The sequence below is a fragment of the Triticum aestivum genome, chromosome 6D (assembly GCF_018294505.1).
Source record: "Triticum aestivum cultivar Chinese Spring chromosome 6D, IWGSC CS RefSeq v2.1, whole genome shotgun sequence".
Lineage (NCBI taxonomy): Eukaryota > Viridiplantae > Streptophyta > Magnoliopsida > Poales > Poaceae > Triticum > Triticum aestivum.
In genome coordinates this window covers 486,486,089-486,506,641 of record NC_057811.1, presented here as the reverse complement: position 1 = coordinate 486,506,641, position 20,553 = coordinate 486,486,089, and the positions used below count along the sequence as shown (strand labels likewise).

Sequence of the window (20,553 nt, the reverse complement as noted above, 5' to 3'; positions counted from 1 at the left end):
CAATAGGAATGTTTCAATCAGAGACAGAGGCATCATGGATATGGTTCATGATGCAACTGAAAAGATGCATAGGGCCAGTTTCTCCTTTGGCCATCCACACAGATGCATGTAAAGGGTTGGAAAATGCAGTAAAAAATGTTTTCCCCCATGCTGAGCAGAGGGAGTGCTTTGGACATATGTGGATGAATCTGATAAAAAAATTCAGAGGAGATGAATTTGGGCGCATGTGGCCAGCAGCAAGATCCTACACCAGATAGATACATTCCTATCATCTTGGTAAGATATTGGCATCATGTAGTGATAATGAATTTGCTTCATGGTTGAACACACACCATTCTCTGTTGTGGTATAAATCAGGTTTTAATACTGCCATAAAATGTGATCATATCAATAACAACTTGGCAGAAAGTTTTAACAACAAAGTGAAGGATTTGAAAGACTTGCCTGTGCATGACATGGTGGACCAAATAAGGATCATGATCATGCGTTTGTGGGAGTTGAGAGGAAAAATTGCTAATATTTTGGAAGGGGACAAGCTTCCAGCAGTGGTACAACAGGTGGTCAACAGGAGTAGAAATCTTTCACATCTATCTGTTGAGAAATCTTCCTTGTGGGGTGTTGAAGTTAGAGATACAAAGAGTGGCAAGAGGCATGTGGTAAATACTGAGTTGCATGAGTGCACTTGCCAAGAGTGGCAACACACTGGAAAACCATGTGAGCATTCCATACTTTTTTTGGCATCTAAACCCAGGTTAAATATGCACCCATATTTGCATGAGTATTATTCAGTACAAAAATTCAAAGCTGCATATGCAAGTCCAATTCCTGCACTGACTGACCAATCTCAGTGGCCTGAGGTGGAAATAGAATTTACCTTGTGTCCCCCTGTCACTAGAAGAAAGGCTGGGAGGCCAAAACAGAGCAGATTCAAAGCTTGGTTTGAGAAAGGTGGTTGTAGTAAGAAGGGGGAAAAGGAAAAGGAAAAGAATGATAAGCCCAAAAGGGCTCAAAAAGGTAACAAAAATAGGTGCAAGTTGTGTGAGGTACTTGGGCACAGAGTTGGTTCATCCAAATGCATCTACACTCCTCAGAGGCCAAAGTATGTTTATGTTACTGTTTTTGCAAGTTTTTGATTTTGCTACTTGTTCTAGTATCTAACCAAGTGAAATGCTTTACTTTTTAGGAGGAAGCGTGCAGAAAAAGCCCCACCTCTTGTTGTTGAACAGTGCTGGCCAGTGAAAAAAGCAATACTCAATGGCTTTAGAAGGAAGAGCACTAAGCAGATAATGTTTGGTGACAAAGATATGGAGCAAATTGAAACTGTTACTGCTGAACATGAGCTAAGTGTTTCTGTTTTGGACGATGTGATGCATACTGAATCTGTTTTGCAAGCGCTAGGGCAATCTGAAACTGTTGCAAATGAAGCAACTGTTGTGCTGCCATGCGAATCTGCTTTGACAGCTGTGTTGCCATGTTTGGAGGTTGTGCTGCCAAGTGTTGAGTTGCAAACTGAAGTAGTTGAACAATGTGTGCCATCTACTCAAGCTGCAGAAGTGCAAACTGAAGAAGTGGGACATGGTGAGGGGCAAAAGTTGAGGGGGCCTAGTGGAGTTGGCAACAAAAGCATCAGCATCAACAAACTATGCGCCGTGGAACCAAACGGTGGAAAAAAGGAGAAGAAATCGAATGGTAGAAAGAAGCAAAAGAAATAGAGTCGCAATCATTCAAATTTGATGTGAAAACTTATGTTTGTTGTCATTTGATGTGAAAACTTATGTTCTTTCATGTGAAAACTTATGTTCTATGATGTTGATTTGACTTGAAATAAAATTCAAATTTGAACCGACATTCAAATTTGAACCTATCTCCAATATTTTTGGAGTTCATTTGTTTGTTCTGTGATGTTGCATTATTTTATGTACTACTATGCACTTTAGTTCATAAATCCAACCCTTTTTGTGAAGTCCAACTCATAGTTACTGAAAATGTTGTCCAAACAGGCTCCAAAGTAAGGGAAAACGACCCCATTTCTAAGCAAGTTTTTTTCGACCTTCTCAAAATCACAAAAAAGATTTTCTTAGCTTATATTATACCTATATAGGATCAATACGAAGTCTCACCTTTTTTTGAATAAGTATTCATATTATTAATTTATTTTTGAAAAAACACCCTTTAATACAAAGTCAGCAATAAAACAAGTTTAAAAAATTAAAATGCAAAAATAACTTCAGATCTTCCTTAGTCACTCCAAAATGAAGCTAAGGTGAGGTTTTTGATTTTTTGCATTTTCAAAACCTCAAACCCTCTTCTCACTCCTTTGAACTCTATGCAACCTCTGTCGAGATAGTCCAATTTGTGAAGGTTTTTTCATGCAAAGATCATTAAATCAAGTTTATCATTTTATATCATAACTATGTAACATAACAAGACTATATGCGCAGGTTTTTCATTTTTTAGATTTTTTTGAATTAGTTATACACATTTGAATGTTCGGTCAAACCTTTCAAAACCCCGTTGACTGCCTCCAAAACCCCGTAACCCTAGCGCCAAACGTCCACCGTCGATCTAACCCTAACGCCAAACTGCGGCCATCGGATAGGCCTTCTAGAAGGATTCCGCGGGGGCGATCCGTGGGAGCCCTGATTCTCCAATCTGATTGGCCACCGTTTTTTCTCTCTGTTCGAACAGATAAGGTTGAGCGGGGGAGCATGTCAGTGACCGTTGGGCCGAGCGGATCGGGCCCGGCAGAGCCTGGCGTGTGTGCGCACGGCCGTCGAGAGGGGGGGATGGGCTGCATGCGAGAGGGTCAATGACATGTGGGCCATCCCTGTCCCATGCATGCCATGCAACGTCGCAGCCTAGCTATTCTGTGCTCGTGAAGCACGGCCGTCGAGAGGGGGGATGGGCTGCATGCGAGAGGGTCAATGACATGTGGGCCATCCCTGTCCCATGCATGCCATGCAACGTCGCAGCCTAGCTATTCTGTGCTCGTGAACGCTGTGACACAGCCTAGCCATTTGCATGCGGGCTTGCATGCATGCATCGACGCAGTAAAGCAGCGGCAGGGGCGCAGCGTATAGGTACGTCGCATCTAAGCCATTTTAACAAATGCATGTTTGAACCTGAGACGAACGCGTCGGTGGTGCAGCTCCTTTTTCAGTGTCACGCGTGGATGAACGGGCTTGTTTCCCACGCGGCGTCACCGCCGATGCAACGCCGATGCAAGTGCACGAAACGATGCATCTCGCCAGTGCCGCCCGTGCCTCTTTGGATGCTCTGCCCGCCGTTTTTGAATTAATGCCCGCAATTACTTATGCCAGTACGAACGGAGAAGAGAAAACGATCGAGAAGGCACCGTGTACACATTGACCACGGCTGCAACGCGGCTATAAAAGGGCACCATTTCCTCATCCCTCTCACACTCATCTCTCAAGCCTCCTCCGCTTCTTCTTTTCGAGCCAAATCCACCACTCGAGCCACCATGCAGTTCAACGGCCCTACCTACCGTCGTCCGCGCACCGTGCCGGAGAGGGAGTACCCGGCCGGAGTCATTGTCGAGAATAGCCTGAGGGTGTGGGCCATCTCAAGGTGGAGGGGCCCTAGAGAGCTGACTCGCTTCTTCCTCCAAGCCGGCTACCGCCACCTCCCTCCGAGCACTCCGCCCATGTTCCACCTCCACGACCAGTACGATGGCAACGCCAACAGCTTCGTCATCGGCCTCTACGTCACCTTCACCAACCCCTACGACGCTCACCACCTCCTCGGCGAGGTGTTCTGGTGTGGATGCGAGTTTATCGCGTTCACGACCTACAACATCTTCACCAACTTCCACCACATCTTCCCTCACCCCAACGGCATGCACACCCTCCCCTACCAGATGCCGGAGAACGACGAGTGAGGGGCGCCGGCTAAGGAGGAGGGGAGCCCAAGGAGGAGGGGCCAAGGAGTTGTTCGAGTGCCAGTCTTTCTATCTAACTAGCTTGTGTTTGTGTTGGTTCGGGCGTGTGTGCCCGTGTCTTCTATCTATCTAGTTTTAATTATTTTCCTTTCATGTTTTATGAACTATATGTTGTAAGGTGATGCCCCTCGATATGTTCTATCTATCTATGCTACTATGGTACCCGATGCCCCTCTATTGTGCTATCTATTAATGTTTTTTCGGGCCTAAAGTTTCTCCATTGGATTTTATTTATGTGGCCATGTGAACTAAAAAATGCACTAAAACATGATCCAATCATATAAGTTGTTGTTAGCACGTGTCTAATTAATTATCATCCTTTTATGTTTTATGCACTATATGTTGTAAGGGGATGCCCCTCTATGTTGTAAGGAGATGCTACTAGGGGCACACTAGATGTCTTCTTTTTTTGAGAGGGGCACAACCTTTTTCGGTTGAAACACACGAGTAAAAACTTTGAAAACACCATAGCACAAATCAAAAAAAAAATTAAAAATGATGCTTGGTTGAAATAAACTAGAACCAAACAGTTGCAACTTTTTTGGTTCACAAAGACTGCAAGTTAGACTGCTAACTAGAACCAACCTTTTGTTTTAGCCGAAACAACACGGGACCCTACCATCGGACACGATAGCTTATGCATAAAAATAGCTCAAATAATTATCAGATGAATTATCTCAAAAAAGGTGACTGCAGAAAATTTAAAATTTGTGAAATAACCTAAAGCCGAAAAGATATATCGATGTCAATGACCGTGTGCACTTTTTTTGCACTAGCTACACTTCTTTTATCAATGGGCCTGGATATGTTCTATTCGGCCCTGCCTAACTTCTATATGGGCCTGGCCTTTTCGGGCAACTGTGGACGGACCTTTTTTTTTCTTTTCTCCCTCTACCACTGAAACTGAAACTGACGACGAACTGAAGAACTGAAAAAAGGGGCCGAAACAGAGTGGAGAAGACATGCCGAATTCGTACAGCGCAACACTTTTATTCAAATATCCATATCATTACGATTACAAATGATACCCAATCTATTCACTTACGACTAATTATCATCACATAAACAAATGCGAGAGCAATTACACAGACATAAAAAAGTCCGGCCATCAGCCGCCCCATCAAATTGCCCTGCTTCTGCAACTCGATGAGTTTCTTCATCTGCTTGTTCAGCTTCTTCAGCTCTGCCGTCACTCCTGCATCCCCCACAGTAGCACCAATGGAATGGGCGGATCCAGGGGCCCCAGATCCAGACGCGCCCGATCCAAACTTGCCCAACTTCTCCGCCTCCAACGGTAAATTGAGCTCCCCTGATGCACCCTCCAGTTGAATCCGCTCTATGTACTCATCTAGCCACTCAAAATGGGTGCATTGCTTCAATTCCTGAAATCGGAAAGATGAACCCTAAATCCCAAATCCGATGAAAAATGGGCAAATATGAAATTGGGAGACAAAAACCAAAATTGGCATATTGAGAAGTAAAATCTCACCTTTCCCTGCTCTGGTTTGCTCTCGCATTTCACGAATTCCCGCCCAAGGTTGCCATTTTTATCGGTGGTTGTGACTAGCCGCTTCAGGGGTGCGATACATGGGCATGCAGGGCACCTTGTCATGGGCACTGCGCCATAGCGCGGCCATGAGCGGCGGGAGGCTGAAGCGGAGCTCGACATCGCTAGGTCGTGGCCCGGAACGGCGTTGCTGCGCGTCGTCGCCGGAGAAGAAGAACAACAACGATGGGGGGGGGGGGGGGGGCGGGCGGGGGGGGGGGGGTGGATGGGCTCGGGTGCTGCACGGCCCGGGGCACGGCTCGGTGTCCTCTTGTACCAATGCTGACCTGGATAAGTTAGTGGGTCCCATGCTGTGGGTCCCGCTCACCTGACCAATGCTGAGTTGGATAAGTTAGTGGGTCCCACGCTGTGGGTCCCGCTCACCTGATTCGAGTTTTAAACATGTGTCTTTGGATTAGGCAGCAGTGTCGCATGGGAGCTATTTTTTCCAACGCAGATGTCGCATGAGAGCTATTACAACCAACGACGTCGCATGAGAGACAATTCACACCAACGACGTCGCATGGGAGCTATTTGCCCAGAAGGACCAAATCATCAAATTTAGTGCCTTGTTGGAGGAGTCAACTTATACCGCTGGTTTGAACAGGTAACTGCTGTTTGCTGCCCACAGTTTCATCCTATCGATCTTACGTTGGAGTAGCAGTTCTGGATCTTTCATCCTATCGATCTTTCCCACAAGTATCATATGCTCCGGTTCCCCTGGTTGTACTATGATATAGAGCTCCTCGTCGAGCTTATTATGATTGGAGCTCTGTCCGTGTGCATCAACAACCCCATTCCGTTGATCAGGAATCCAATCCGGGCCTGATCCTGTAACTTTGTGCCTGTACTTTGTCCATACATATGAGCTGACCTGAATATCATGATGGCAGAAAAATACAAGTAATACTGCTTATCTCTGGGGACGGGTGGTGGACAGGTGGCAGGCGGCCACTGGTTTTGCCGGCGCAGGTGATGCACCGGGTGATGGGCACACATACCGTCGTCGCCAGCCATTGTTTTCTCAAAGGCAAGAAAAATAAAAAGGAAGGAAAAATAGTTTACTGCGAGCATCCATTCCAAGGGTGACGCATCGTCTGTGGACAACGACGGCGGCAAAGGTAAGAATAAGAAGGAGAAGCAGCAGCAGCAGCAATAATAGGGTCTCTTCCATTCCATCAGCCTGCATTTGAAGCCTACTTCCTTTGTCTGGAAATACACGTCAGAGAAATGCATGTGCCTACTGTCTATACGTATTTCAGTTCTTCATACACCTATTTTTATCCATTTTTATGACAAGTAATTCCGGACGAAGAGAGCACTTTTTGTGAGAGTTTGAAGCATATATACCGTGTGTGTATATGCTGAAGCATTGTTGTTAGACCAGAGAATAACTTTATTGCTCCCGTGTGTCTGTAACATCCTAAATTTTCAATTTGGAATGTTATACATTAGATCATCATTGCATATCATATTTTATTACATTTTGGGTTTGATCCTAGAAATTCTACGCAACTCAAGGACCCACGGAGAGAGTTGGGGATTTTGTTATTTTCATATTTAGGTTTTCTCAAATTTTGAAAACAGGATCATTTGATTTTATTTAGTTTACCTTCAATTATTTCATTTATAAAAATAAGAGAGAGGGAATAAAATGACTTTCCCAAAAATAAGAAATATTGAGGATTTAATAGAAAATCAAATCTTATTTTATTTGGAGTTTTGCTATTTTATTTGAATTTAGGAAAATTGCACGTTTTTCAAAATTGCATTTTAGGGCCAAGAAAATGTTCATCTTGTTCTAAATATTTTATTTAGACGGTGAACAATTTATTTTGGCATTTTTAGAATTTTATTTTCTTTTCTAGAAATTTTCTCAGTTTTGGCGGAATTGTTTTTTTTTTAATACTCTCGCGCGCCCGTCTTGGCCGAAGCCCAGCCGAACCAGGCCCGCCCGCCCGCGCCACCGCCTCCCGCCGCCGTCTCTGGATCGGAGACCGCCGCCCAAGTCCGGGAGGAGCACGCCTCCCGAGGCGCCCCCTTCCCCAAGCCGCGCCGCCCCCCTCCTTAAATAGCCGCCGCCGCCGCCCCTCACCCCGCCACCGAACCCGCAGCCCCGCCGCCCAAGGTCGCCGCCGCTGCCAGGAAAGCCGCCGCCGCCGACGCCCGCAGCCCCGCCGCCTCCCGTCGCCCCGCCGGAGCCCCGAGCCGAGGTAGCCGCCCGCCGCCCGGTTTTCTGAAGAAAACCGATTTGGTTTTTTAGAAAACCCTAGGTTTTTTTAGATCGGTTTTGTTTTTTTTCGGTTTTCTTATTTAGCGAGCGATCGCTCATTCGTTCGTTTTAACGAACGCGTTCATCGTTTAGTTACAGTTAACGAACGTCCGTTTGTTAAATTGTTCGTCAGTTTTTCTTTTTCTCGGATTTTTCGTGATTATTTCTGATCGCGATTTCTGATCTGTTTTTCGTTTTGATTTAACTTTTCTGATCTCGAAACCCTCTTTCTGTTTAACCAACTCAAACAAGTTTTTGCTACTGTAAAATTTGACTTAGGTCCAGATTAGTAAACGAAGCTTGTTTCTTTCGCCGTTTGATTTTCGTTGCTTCGTTTGATTTGATTCTTTTTGCAAACCGGAGTTCTTAAGTTGAATTTTCTGGTTAGATCTCTTATTTGAGTTTTACCTGTGCATTAGACGAGTACTTATTGTATGCCTGTTTGTTTGCGATAGAGTACCCAGAGTGCGCCGCTTGCTACTTCGAATCCCTAGGTTTCACGGATCATAAGCAAGGCAAGTAACACTTTGATCATACCTCTTTTCATACCAGTTTTATTGCATTAGATCAATCCTCAAACAATTGCATGATTAGGATCTGATTAAATTGTGGGTTGGGAAGTAGCTGATGAGGTAGAACCTATTGCCTTGTTTATTACCAAATCCTTGGGAGTTACTTCTACGTTTGCTTATATTGCTATGTTATGCTAGTAGACGTGGATTGGGTTCAATTTAAGGTGGCTACTTAAACACACATCTGAGTGGATTGAGGCACCTGGGTATTCCAGCGATTGCGTGTTTATTTTATGGACCGCCACCCAGGCTCAAAGGGATCATAAGATTATTAATGCTACAAACTTCCATGTGCAGCCACAAGCTATTATGGGCTCTAGCATAGTTGATTAAGTTGTGTGAACTCTTACAGTGGTAGACTAGCAGATGTAGGGGTTTTAGGTGGTACTGTCTGTTGGGAATCGTACCATAATTTTAAAATTTTCCTACGCTCACCAAGATGCATCTATGGAGTATACTAGCAACGAGGAGATAGGAGTGCATCTACATACCCTTGTAGATCGCGAGCGAAAGCGTTCCAATGAACGTGGATGACGGAGTCGTACTCGCCGTGATTCAAATCACCGATGACCGAGTGCCGAACGGACGGCACCTCTGCGTTCAACACACGTACGGTGCAGCGACGTCTCCTCCTTCTTGATCCAGCAAGGGGAAGGAGAGGTTGATGGAGATCCAGCAGCACGACGGCGTGGTGGTGGATGTAGCGGGTCTCGGCAGGGCTTCGCCGAGCTTCTGCGAGAGGGAGAGGTGTAGCAGGGGGAGAGGGAGGCGCCCAAGGCTGTAATACTACTGCCCTCCCTCCCCCTTTATATAGGCCCCCTGGGAGGGGGGGCGCCGGCCAAACCTGTAACACCCCGCATGTAACTTGCCATATTTGTAACTCCGACTCTTGCCATTTCCGGCTATGTGATATGTTTTTCCCTCCGTTGTCGGGTTTTGTTTTTCGTTTTGTATTTTGTCATGTCATGCATTTTCATATCATGTCATCATGTGCATTGCATTTGCATACGTGTTCGTCTCATGCATCCGAGCATTTTCCCCGTTGTCCGTTTTCCAATCCGGCGCTCCTATCTCCTCCGGTGCACCCCTCTAGTTTTCTTTCGTGTGCGTGTGTCAAACTTTCTCGTAATGGACCGAGGCTTGTCAAGTGGCCTTAATATACCACCCGGAGACTACCGGTCAAGTTTCGTTCCATTCGGAGGTCGTTTGGTACTCCAACGGTTAACCGGGCATCCGCAAAGTCCATTTGAGTGTCCAGCAAAAACCCCCTCCAAAACCAGCCCAAAGCCCACCAAACTCTCTTCCATGCTCTAGGGCGTTCGATCACGATCGTGTGGGCGAAAACCGCACCTCATTTGGAGTCTCCTAGCTCCCTCTACCTATTTATAAGTGGGCATCCCGAAAAACGGATTCGCAGACGAACCCTAGCGTTTTTCCCACCGCGCCGCCGGACGCGTCCGTCCGCGCCGGACAACGTCCAACCGCCGCCGCCGCCGGCCCGGGGCCCGTTCCCGGCCCCCGCGGCCCGAGCTGCGCCGCCGCCCGAGCCCGCGGCCGCACCGCGCCTCCGCCGCCTCTCCCGCCGCCGGCCGGCCCGCCGCCGGGCGCCCGTCGCCTGCCCCGCCGCCGGCCGCCGCCTCCGCCGCGCGCCTGCCCCGCCGCCGGCCGCCGCCTCCGGCCCGTCCCCGCCGCCGGCGACCGCCTCCGGCCCCCTCGCCCCTCGCCTCGCCGGCCCCTGCCTCGCCTCCGGTCGATCCCGAGCGACGAACCTCGATCCGATCTGGTACTCCAGCCCGTTGACTTCTCGCTCCGGTTTTTTCTAAGTCTGAAAAATTCCATCAGCAAGTGCCTATGTTCGAGATGCGATAACTTTGTGCATGTAACTCCGATTCGCGCGTATAATATGTCAAATTGTTCGCCTCGTGATGCTCTTCATTTTGTTCAATTGCACCATTTTCATTAGAGGTCATCTTGATGCCCAAATATTCGTTGGAAGAGGGCTAGTTGCTGTTAATCTCTGGTTCTTATCAGAACTTGGAGATTTGTCATTTTTGTATCATTTATTCTGTGTATCTTTTGAGTATGAGCTCTACATATATTTTGAAGTATGTCATGCCATCTTTTCAGTGGTGTAGTCTATGTATTTTTGTGATCTTTGTGGTGACTAGCACAAGCATGCAAAGTAGGCCCCGTAATAATTCTGATTTCAGGGACTTAGTGTTTTCTCTAAGTCCTAGTCTGCTGTAATTTTGTTGCCATGTAAACTTGATGCTACAGAGAGATCCATGCATATTTTGAAGATGTTCTTTAAGGATGTTTTGTAGATATAGTTGTAATTGATCCATTCCTGCAATTGTTTGCAATTTTAGAGTGCCATAGCATGACTCAATCTTGCTCTACTTTTGCTATAAAATATTTCTGGCAGATTCTTAACATGATATGCATTTTTGCCAAGCTTATTGTAGTTGATTCATACATGCTATGCAATTGTTCTTGGCATGGATAGCTTCATAAACATGCAATCTTGATGTAGGTATGCTTGGTTTGTCATGCATTGCTCTGTAGGGAGTGCATCAAGCTCACAATGAGGCCTACATATTAATATTTCTGCCATGCTCTGTTTTCTGCTAAGTCTGAAACCTGATAACGAAACTTGATATGTTTACATGCTTGCCATATTTTCTTCTGGTCCTTTTTAGCTTATGGTCAGTAAGGGACTTTTGTCATGTGCTTTTAGTAGTACACTACCATGCCTTGTTTTGCTATATTAAGTTCCTGTAGCATGTTGATTTCGTGCTCCGAATATTGCTACCTGATGCCGATTTCTGCCATGTCCAGTTTTTCACCAAGTCTGTGAACCTGTAATCTTTTGCACTTTTGCCATGCTTGTTTGAGCTTGATTTGTTGTGAACTAGCAGTAGCTCAATGTTCATCTTTTGTCAAGCATCTCCTGTAGATTATTTCCATGTGCTTTATTGCTATGTTGGGGTGCTGTAGCTTCGCTACTTGTTGTATTTTAAGTGCTATCTTGCTGTTTATCGCAGTTTAGTGTCATTCTTGTTTTGCTTGCCATTTGCAAACCGTGCATCCGATTCCGGTGATCTTTATATCGATTTCGACCGAAATCATCTCATCTTTCCAGTGGCATGCTTGGTTTGCCAAGTTACTGCCATGTTCATCATTTTCCTTCCGGAGCACGCATATGCATCGCATATCATATCTTGCATATCATACATGTTTTGCATCATGTTGCTTGTGCATTTCTCGTTGTTGATTGTGGTTCCGTTTATTTGTGTTCTTGTCTTGGGTAGAGCCGGGAGACGAGTTCGTGAACGAGGAACCTGTCGAGTACGCTTACGAGGATCAAGCTTTCGACAACTCTGAGAATCTTGCAGGCAAGATGACCACCCCTCGAAATCACTTCTATCTTTGCTATGCTAGTTGTTCGCTCTATTGCCATGCTCGCTACCTATCACTTGCTATATCATGTCTCCTATTTTAGCCATGTTAGCCTCTAACCATCCTCTCCTAGCAAACCGTTGTTTGGCTATGTTACCGCTTTTGCTCAGCCCCTCTTATAGCGTTGCTAGTTGCAGGTGAAGTTGAAGTTTGTTCCATGTCGGAACATGGATATGTTGGGATATCACAATATCTCTTATTTAATTAATGCACCTATATATTTTGGTAAAGGGTGGAAGGCTCGGCCTTATGCCTGGTGTTTTGTTCCACTCTTGCCGCCCTAGTTACTGTTATACCGGGATTATGTTCCTTGAGTTTGCGTTCCTTACGCGGTCGGGTGATTTATGGGACCCCCTTGACAGTTCGCCTTGAATAAAACTCCTTCAGCAAGGCCCAACTTTGGTTTTACTATTTGCCGCCTAAGCCTTTTCCCCCGGGTTTTCGCGAGCCCGAGGGTCATCTTATTTTAACCCCCCCCCGGGCCAGTGCTCCTTCGAGTGTTGGTCCGAACCGAGCAGCCTGCAGGGCCACCTCGGGGAAACTCGAGGTCTGGTTTTACTCGTAGCTTGACTTATCCGGTGTGCCCTCAGAACGAGATATGTGCAGCTCCTATCGGGATTTGTCGGCACATTCGGGCGGCTTTGCTGGTCTTGTTTTACCATTGTCGAGATGTCTTGTAAACCGGGATTCCGAGACTGATCGGGTCTTTCCGGGAGAAGGTTTATCCTTCGTTGACCGTGAGAGCTTATGATGGGCTAAGTTGGAACACCCCTGCAGGGTATTATCTTTCGAAAGCCGTGCCCGCGGTTATGAGGCAGATGGGAATTTGTTAATATCCGGTTGTAGATAACTTGTCACTTGACCCAATTAAAATACACCAAGTGCGTGTGTAGCCGTGATGGTCTCTTCTCGGCGGAGTCCGGGAAGTGAACACGGTCTGTGTTATGTTGACGTAAGTAGGTGTTCAGGACCTCTTCTTGGTCATTGCTAGATGACGTCCGCTCCTTTGCTTCTCTTCTCGCTCTCATTTGCGCAAGTTAGCCACCATATATGCTTTTGCCGCTGCAGCTCCACCTCTTTGCACCTCTTCGTCCTATAAGCTTAAATAGTCTTGATCTCGCGGGTGTGAGATTGCTGAGTCCCCGTGACTCACAGATACTTCCAAAACAGTTGCAGGTGCCGACGATGCCAGTGCAGACGATGGCGTCGATCTCAAGTGGGAGTTCGACGAGGAACGTGGTCGTTACTATGTGTCTTTTCCTGATGATCAGTAGTGGAGCCCAGTTGGGACGATCGGGGATCTAGCATTTGGGGTTGTCTTATTTTCATCTGGTTTTTGACCGTAGTCGGTCTATATGATTGTACTTTGGATGATGTATGAATGATATTTATGTATTGTGTGAAGTGGCGATTGTAAGCCAACTCTTTATCCCATTCTTGTTCATTACATGGGATTGTGTGAAGATGACCCTTCTTGCGACAAAACCACTATGCGGTTATGCCTCTAAGTCGTGCCTCGACACGTGGGAGATATAGCCGCATCGTGGGCGTTACAAAACCCCATCTAGAGGGGGGGCGGCGGCCAAGGGGGTGCCTTGCCCCCCAAGGAAACCCTAGGCGCAGGGGGGAGGCCCATGGGGGGGCGCCCAGCCCACTAGGGGCTGGTTCCCTTCCCACTTCAGCCCACGGGGCCCTCCGGGATAGGTGGCCCCACCCGGTGGACCCCCGGGACCCTTCCGCTGATCCCGGTACAATACCGGTAACCCCCGAAACTTTTCCGGTGGCCGAAACTTGACTTCCAATATATAATTCTTCACCTCCGGACCATTCCGGAACTCCTCGTGACGTCCGGGATCTCATCCGGGACTCCGAACAACTTTCGGGTTTCCGCATACACATATCTCTACAACCCTAGCGTCACCGAACCTTAAGTGTGTAGACCCTACGGGTTCGGGAGACATGCAGACATGACCGAGACGCCTCTCCGGTCAATAACCAACAGCGGGATCTGGATACCCATGTTGGCTCCCACATGTTCCACGATGATTTCATCGGATGAACCACGATATCGAGGATTCATTCAATCCCGTATACAATTCCCTTTGTCAATCGGTATGTTACTTGCCCGAGATTCGATCGTCGGTATCCCAATACCTTGTTCAATCTCGTTACCGGCAAGTCTCTTTACTCGTACCGCAATGCATGATCCCGTGACTAACGCCTTAGTCACATTGAGCTCATTATGATGATGCATTACCGAGTGGGCCCAGAGATACCTCTCCGTCACACGGAGTGACAAATCCCAGTCTCGATCCGTGCCAACCCAACAGATACTTTCGGAGATACCCGTAATGCACCTTTATAGTCACCCAGTTACGTTGTGACGTTTGGCACACCCAAAGCACTCCTACGGTATCCGGGAGTTGCACGATCTCATGGTCTAAGGAAAAGATACTTGACATTGGAAAAGCTCTAGCAAACGAAACTACACGATCTTTTATGCTATGCTTAGGATTGGGTCTTGTCCATCACATCATTCTCCTAATGATGTGATCCCGTTATCAATGACATCCAATGTCCATAGTCAGGAAACCATGACTATCTGTTGATCAACGAGCTAGTCAACTAGAGGCTTACTAGGGACACGTTGTGGTCTATGTATTCACACATGCATTACGATTTCCGGATAACACAATTATAGCATGAACAATAGACAATTACCATGAACAAAGAAATATAATAATAACCATTTATTATTGCCTATAGGGCATATTTCCAACACTGTCTACCCGATCGTAAGGTGCAAACGCTTCTGAAAGACTATGTCTCGGTCATCCGTTTCTCAAACATCATGTAGTGCGAGAATCCCAACGGAGGAGATCGAGTCTTGTGGGAAAAAGTGCGCAAACCTCTGCAGAGTGTATAAACTAATCATGGTTAGCCGTGTCCCCGATTATGGACAACTTGAGTATCTAGTACTTGGATTATCATGTGAATCTCATCATGTTACTTTAATTAATTTTGTTGGGATTAATGTTGAAACTTAATTGGGATTGAGATGGTGTCACCCATTTCAATGTTCAACAACCACCATGATAGTTGAATAAAATTTATTTCTTTGCAGTAGGGAAAAATTGGCTTTTCGCAAAACTGTAACCATAGAGCTTTCCACCAGCCAAATATGCATGTAGTATAGCATTATTCTGTTCATTACTCTCTATGTGTTACATTGCCAGCATATTCCATGTGCTGACCCGTTTTCGGGCTGCAACGTTTCATATTGCAGACTTTTCAGACGACGAGTAAGGTGCCTTAGGTCGTGGTTGTATACTCAGTGATGCCGTTGGAGTTGATGGACTCGCCTATCTTCCAAGTCTTCCGCTGTTATCGTTTTTAGATGGCCTTAAGCCATATTTATTGTATTAAGTTCTCTTTTGAGACATTCGATGTAATAAGTGTGTGATTGCTACTCTGTTATAAATCATTCGAGTACTGTGCGTGTCAGCATTACTGATCCAGAGATGACACTGATGCACAGAGACTTGACCGTTTGAGGTGTAGTCGCTACAGTGTCTCTGGATTTCTCTGGAATATACTGGAACTGACTCTTTTTTCCTCCTTTTCCACCTGGCACCGGCCATGCACGCTTGGAGGCTTGGAGCGGTGCACCTTTCTAGATGAAATTGAAATATTGTTCTTTTTGTGCGGGTGAGGCCGGAGTTGGAGCGGAGGTTGGGGGTGGCGCTGGGGGCGGCTGTCTGTGTGGCCAGCGATGAAGCTGCGGCCGCCGTCCCCCGACGCCCGTTCGCCCTCGCTCTCGCCCTCTTTTCTTCTTCTATTTTCGTCGGGAGCTCGTGTTCTTGTGTTTGCTCCCGCGCATTCCCCGCATCGCCTCTCGCTGTCAAAGCCATAAACATATTGCGATTTTGCTGAGTGGCGCTCGTGAAGGGCGTGTGTGTTTGGTCCTACTTGTCTGCTAGCTAGTGCTCATGGATTCCATCATCATTCACAATCAGCCCGTGCTGTGCTGTGCTGTGCTGTTACCCCGTTAAAATGTCACCTCTATCCATACTTTTCTAGACAAAATCAGAAGCAGGTTCATCACACACAAATCCTCTTTACATGATGTTACTAGTATAAATGGAAGAGGGAGATCGAATTCTTTGAACCAAATTATCTGCCTTGCGAGGGAGTGACTCATCACTGTATTATTATAGAGCTGGGCTATGATTCATTGGCCGATGAAGGGATAGAGTAGAAGATGCTGGAGACAGCTAGCAGGACGAGCTCCGGAACTGACCACTCTGTCCGTGTCTACCAACTAACAACAACAGGAACAAAAAGGGCACTGCTCTCTTTCGGCCCTCATCATACAACAATCCAATTCAGATAAATTAAGCCCACACATTATTAGCCATATCTTATCATGTATCTAAACTACTACTATGTGCTAATTAACAACCGCCGACTAAACCATTCAATACCATAACATTGACATGACAGGTGAGGTGACACAACACATGTAAACAAGCCACAAACATTTTTCACACAAAAATGGATTAGTTCACTAATAGAGCTAGTTAGCACTAATCATCCACTAATCAAGAAGTGGCAGCAAAAATTAAACCAAGAAAACAAAACATTATCATCACACACACACCATGCATAGTAGAGCAGCCATGATTGACCCTCTATAAGAAGCTCTCCAAAGACACTCCCTCTCCTCATCTCTCTCTCTCTCTCACACACACACACACATCATCTCCTCCGCCTCTCAACCAAGCCAAGAGCTCAGTGAAGCACCACCGGCCATGGAGGGCAAGGAGGAGGACGTGCGCCTGGGCGCGAACCGCTACTCGGAGCGCCAGCCCATCGGCACGGCGGCGCAGGGCGGCGGCGCGGACGAGAAGGACTACAAGGAGCCGCCCCCGGCCCCGCTCTTCGAGGCGGAGGAGCTCACCTCCTGGTCCTTCTACCGGGCCGGGATCGCCGAGTTCCTGGCCACCTTCCTCTTCCTCTACATCTCGGTGCTCACCGTGATGGGCGTGGTGGGCAACCCTTCGGGGTCCAAGTGCGGCACGGTCGGCATCCAGGGCATCGCCTGGAGCTTCGGCGGCATGATCTTCGTGCTCGTCTACTGCACCGCCGGCATCTCCGGCGGCCACATCAACCCCGCGGTCACCTTCGGGCTGTTTTTGGCAAGGAAGCTGTCGCTCACCAGGGCCGTGTTCTACATGGTGATGCAGTGCCTGGGCGCGATATGCGGGGCTGGGGTTGTCAAGGGGTTCCAGACCACGCTGTACCAGGGCAACGGCGGCGGCGCCAACTCCGTCGCGCCCGGGTACACCAAGGGGGACGGCCTCGGGGCCGAGATCGTCGGCACGTTCGTGCTGGTGTACACCGTCTTCTCCGCCACCGACGCCAAGCGCAGCGCCAGAGACTCCCACGTCCCCGTAAGTACATACGTGCATACAGTGCACCGGTGGCCGGCAGCGGCCACCGTGTTTGGTTTTGTCAACGACTGACGAATTGAAATTGCAGATCCTGGCCCCGCTTCCGATCGGATTCGCGGTGTTTCTGGTGCACCTGGCGACGATCCCCATCACGGGCACCGGCATCAACCCGGCGAGGTCGCTGGGCGCCGCCATCATCTACAACAAGAAGCAGGCGTGGGACGACCATGTAAGAATCAATTTAATATCAATCATTCATCAGTTAATTACTCGACCGTGCATGCTTAGGAAGAATCAAAGAGCTTGATGATGATCATGCATGTTTTGGAGCTAGCTAGAGACTAATCAGTGATGTTTTTGGCATTGAGCAGTGGATCTTCTGGGTTGGCCCGTTCATCGGCGCGGCGCTGGCGGCCATCTACCACGTGGTGGTGATCCGGGCGATCCCCTTCAAGAGCCGCGACTAGTCCACCAATCAATCTGCCGACTGTGGATCGAGTCTTCTTGTTTCTGTTGGATTTTCTCCTTGCTCTTGAAATGTATTTCCCATCATATAGCTTATTTTCTAGTTTTGGAAGGTTTTCGGTCACGATTCCCGGTGCAAATTTGCAAAGCACGGTAAAATTGATGTAAAATGTGTGTGGATTGCAGAGGGCTCTATGCCCATACAAGGAATAATTCCTGGTAAATCTTAAAGGTCTCTGTGGGGTTTTATAACATGGTAAGAAATTTAGTACCAACCTGATTTTGAAGAAGAGTTGAGACCAAAATATAAGAGCAACTCTAGGAGAGTTGTCGTATTCGCAGTCGCTATATTCCATATGGAGAGTTGAGACCAAAATTGCTAATTTATATATATACCCAACAATCCAAAAATATTATGTTTATAGGAAATTTCAATTCAAGGCTTTGCTACTACAATGAAACCGAACCCGTTTATGGATGTTCACTTTAAGTGTTGGTCGACTAAAACTGTCTTGTGGCTACGAGGAATGTGTCTGGGTCGCTGGTGGCACTCCCAACAGAATGATTGCTCCCGATCAAGATAAGGCGGTCAGGGAGACCACCACCATCTTTGTGGGAGCCGTTGTAAGCATGATTAGAGACAAGCTAGTTGACACATACCTACGTGTCCGGCTTGACAAGGACTTGTGGGATGCGCTCTAGGCTAAATTTGGCTCAACCGATGCCGGAAGCGAGTTGTATTCCATGGGTCAGTTCTATGACTACAAAATGATTGATAACCATTTTGTTCTAGATCAGACTCATGAAAACAATGCATCACTAAGGAGCTTGAACTTTTTAAGTGTGAGTTACCGAAAAAGTTTGTCGCATGATGCATAATTGCGAAACTCCCTTTCTTGGAGGAGCTTTGCTACTTTTGTAAAGCACCAGAGACGTGAATACTCAGTTGGGGTTGTCATCAAACATCTGAGTGTTGAAGAGAATTTGAGAGCAAAGTACTCACACTCCAAAGGTGCCGGGGGAACTTCTAGTGCCAATGTGGTGCAGAAGAACTTACAAAAGTTCAAGAAAAGAATGCGGTCTAGAATACCATCTTCAAGAAGAGGGTAAGAATAACAAGAGCCAAGATAATGACAAATATGGTTGTCTCACTTGTGCTGATATTGGACATTGGGCATCCAAGTTTCCACGACGCAAGGTGAAGGTGTGATACACTGGGGGTGGCTTATCGAAGGGAACCTAGCAGCAAGCCTGCCAACAAGGGGCCCAGAAGGCCCGCCAAGGAGCTGGTGACAGGAAGGAGCCCAGAGGATCAGATAAACATATAGAGGCCATCTTTGTCCCCATGTCTACATGACGGTGACCAGATCAGATCTACCACCATGTCTACATTTTGCTACCAGTGTCTTCGATTTTTGTTGGAACCAACCCAGATTTTTGCTCCCTGTATGTTTTTGCTGGAAATAGTGTATTAGTTTGTTACCACCGTCTTTGTTTTTGCTGGAACCAACCAAATTTTGCTGCCATGATTTTCTGCTGGAATCATTTGTAGTACCACTTTTTGCTACAACTGTTTTGATTTTTGCTACTACCAGCGCTCTGGTTTGTTACATCCTTTCTCATGAGAGTGTCAAGACCCGCGACAATGTGTTTTCATGCAACCCTTGTGAACTTTTTGCTACTACCGGTGAAGCCCCGAGCTGCGACCAGAAGCTGTTTTTGCTGCATCGACTGGAGCGTTTCTGTGACGGCGACGGCGATCCGTGATTTTTGTTGCCACTGACAACGGCAAAAGCTTCTATCGACACGTTTTTTGCTACAATGGAAGCTGCATCCGAACGGACGACTTTTTTGCTTACCGGCAAGGTGCGCAGGCATGCAGCGATGGCAAGCGGACAAGTGTGCTGCAATGGCAGAGGCATCCGACGTGCTATGAGACGGCCCTGTTTTCTATGTGGCGGCGGCTGGGTGCAGCGAGGACGGCGAGCCGGCGGGGCTTCGGAGTCAGCGGCAGGGGTCGGCCGTGGCGGGCTGCGTGTGGGAGGCGGGATGTGCTGGAAATCATTTTTTTTTGTTTCTGCATGATGTACCAGAGGAGGAGGAAGAAAAAGGATCAGATCTGACGGCCTAGGTGTGACGCCCGGGTAATTAAGCTATAGTAATCCCACGCTAATGGTGCCACGTTACCTCCGTTACTGTTGCTAATCTATCGTTAGAGCAAAAACCGGTCCAAAATTCAAATTCAAAATTTGGTAAATAATAAAAGTTTTCAAACATTAAAATAAAAATGTTCAGTTTGTACTAAATATTACATAGATAATTATGGTGTAGAAGACACAGTTTTATAAAATGCATAAATATTTTAAATTGAATTAAAACAAAAGAGAAAATAAATAAAAGAAAGAAAATACAAAAGAGAAAAACAAAAGACAAAAAAAAGGAAGAGAAACCCCCCCGGGCTTCGGCCCAGCTGACCACAGGCCCAACTGGGCCAACCCACCAGGCCCAGCCGGCCACTCCTCCCCCACTCCCTCTTATCCACTCCCCCCGAAACCCTAACCCCCACTTTCCCCACTCGTCCCGCACGATCCCCTCGCCACTCCCTCTCGTTTCTCCAGCGCCGTCGCGCTCCCCGCGTTGGAGCCCCACCCCGCCGGCGCGCCCGCTCACGAGTGGATCTGGATCGGGGGCAACCGATGCCCCCGACCCGTCGCACGCCATAGCCCCACCGCCCTCGTCGCTGGCAGCCCGGACGCCGCCCTGATCTCGTCGCCCCGTCCACGGCTGTGCCGTCGCTGGACCCCGCCCGGAGCTACATCGAGCCCGCC

At 47.4% G+C, this 20,553-nt stretch overlaps 1 protein-coding gene across 1 annotated transcript; it reads left to right on the top strand.

Moving 5' to 3' along the window:
- Positions 1–16,530: 16,530 nt before the first annotated feature.
- On the top strand, positions 16,531–17,949 carry LOC123146261 (aquaporin PIP1-5). Its single transcript, XM_044565878.1, has 3 exons — positions 16,531–17,260; positions 17,349–17,489; positions 17,632–17,949. The coding sequence occupies exons 1-3, from the start codon at positions 16,619–16,621 to the stop codon at positions 17,725–17,727; spliced, it is 879 nt and encodes a 292-aa protein (XP_044421813.1). The 5' UTR covers positions 16,531–16,618; the 3' UTR covers positions 17,728–17,949.
- The last annotated feature ends 2,604 nt before the right edge of the window (positions 17,950–20,553 follow it).

Coding starts and splice junctions, on each gene's coding strand:
- LOC123146261 (XM_044565878.1), top strand. CDS start 16,619: ATGGAGGGCAAGGAGGAGGACGTGCGCCTGGGCGCGAACCGCTACTCG. Junction 17,261..17,348: donor CCAGAGACTCCCACGTCCCC/GTAAGTACATAC, acceptor TTGAAATTGCAG/ATCCTGGCCCCGCTTCCGAT. Junction 17,490..17,631: donor AGCAGGCGTGGGACGACCAT/GTAAGAATCAAT, acceptor GGCATTGAGCAG/TGGATCTTCTGGGTTGGCCC.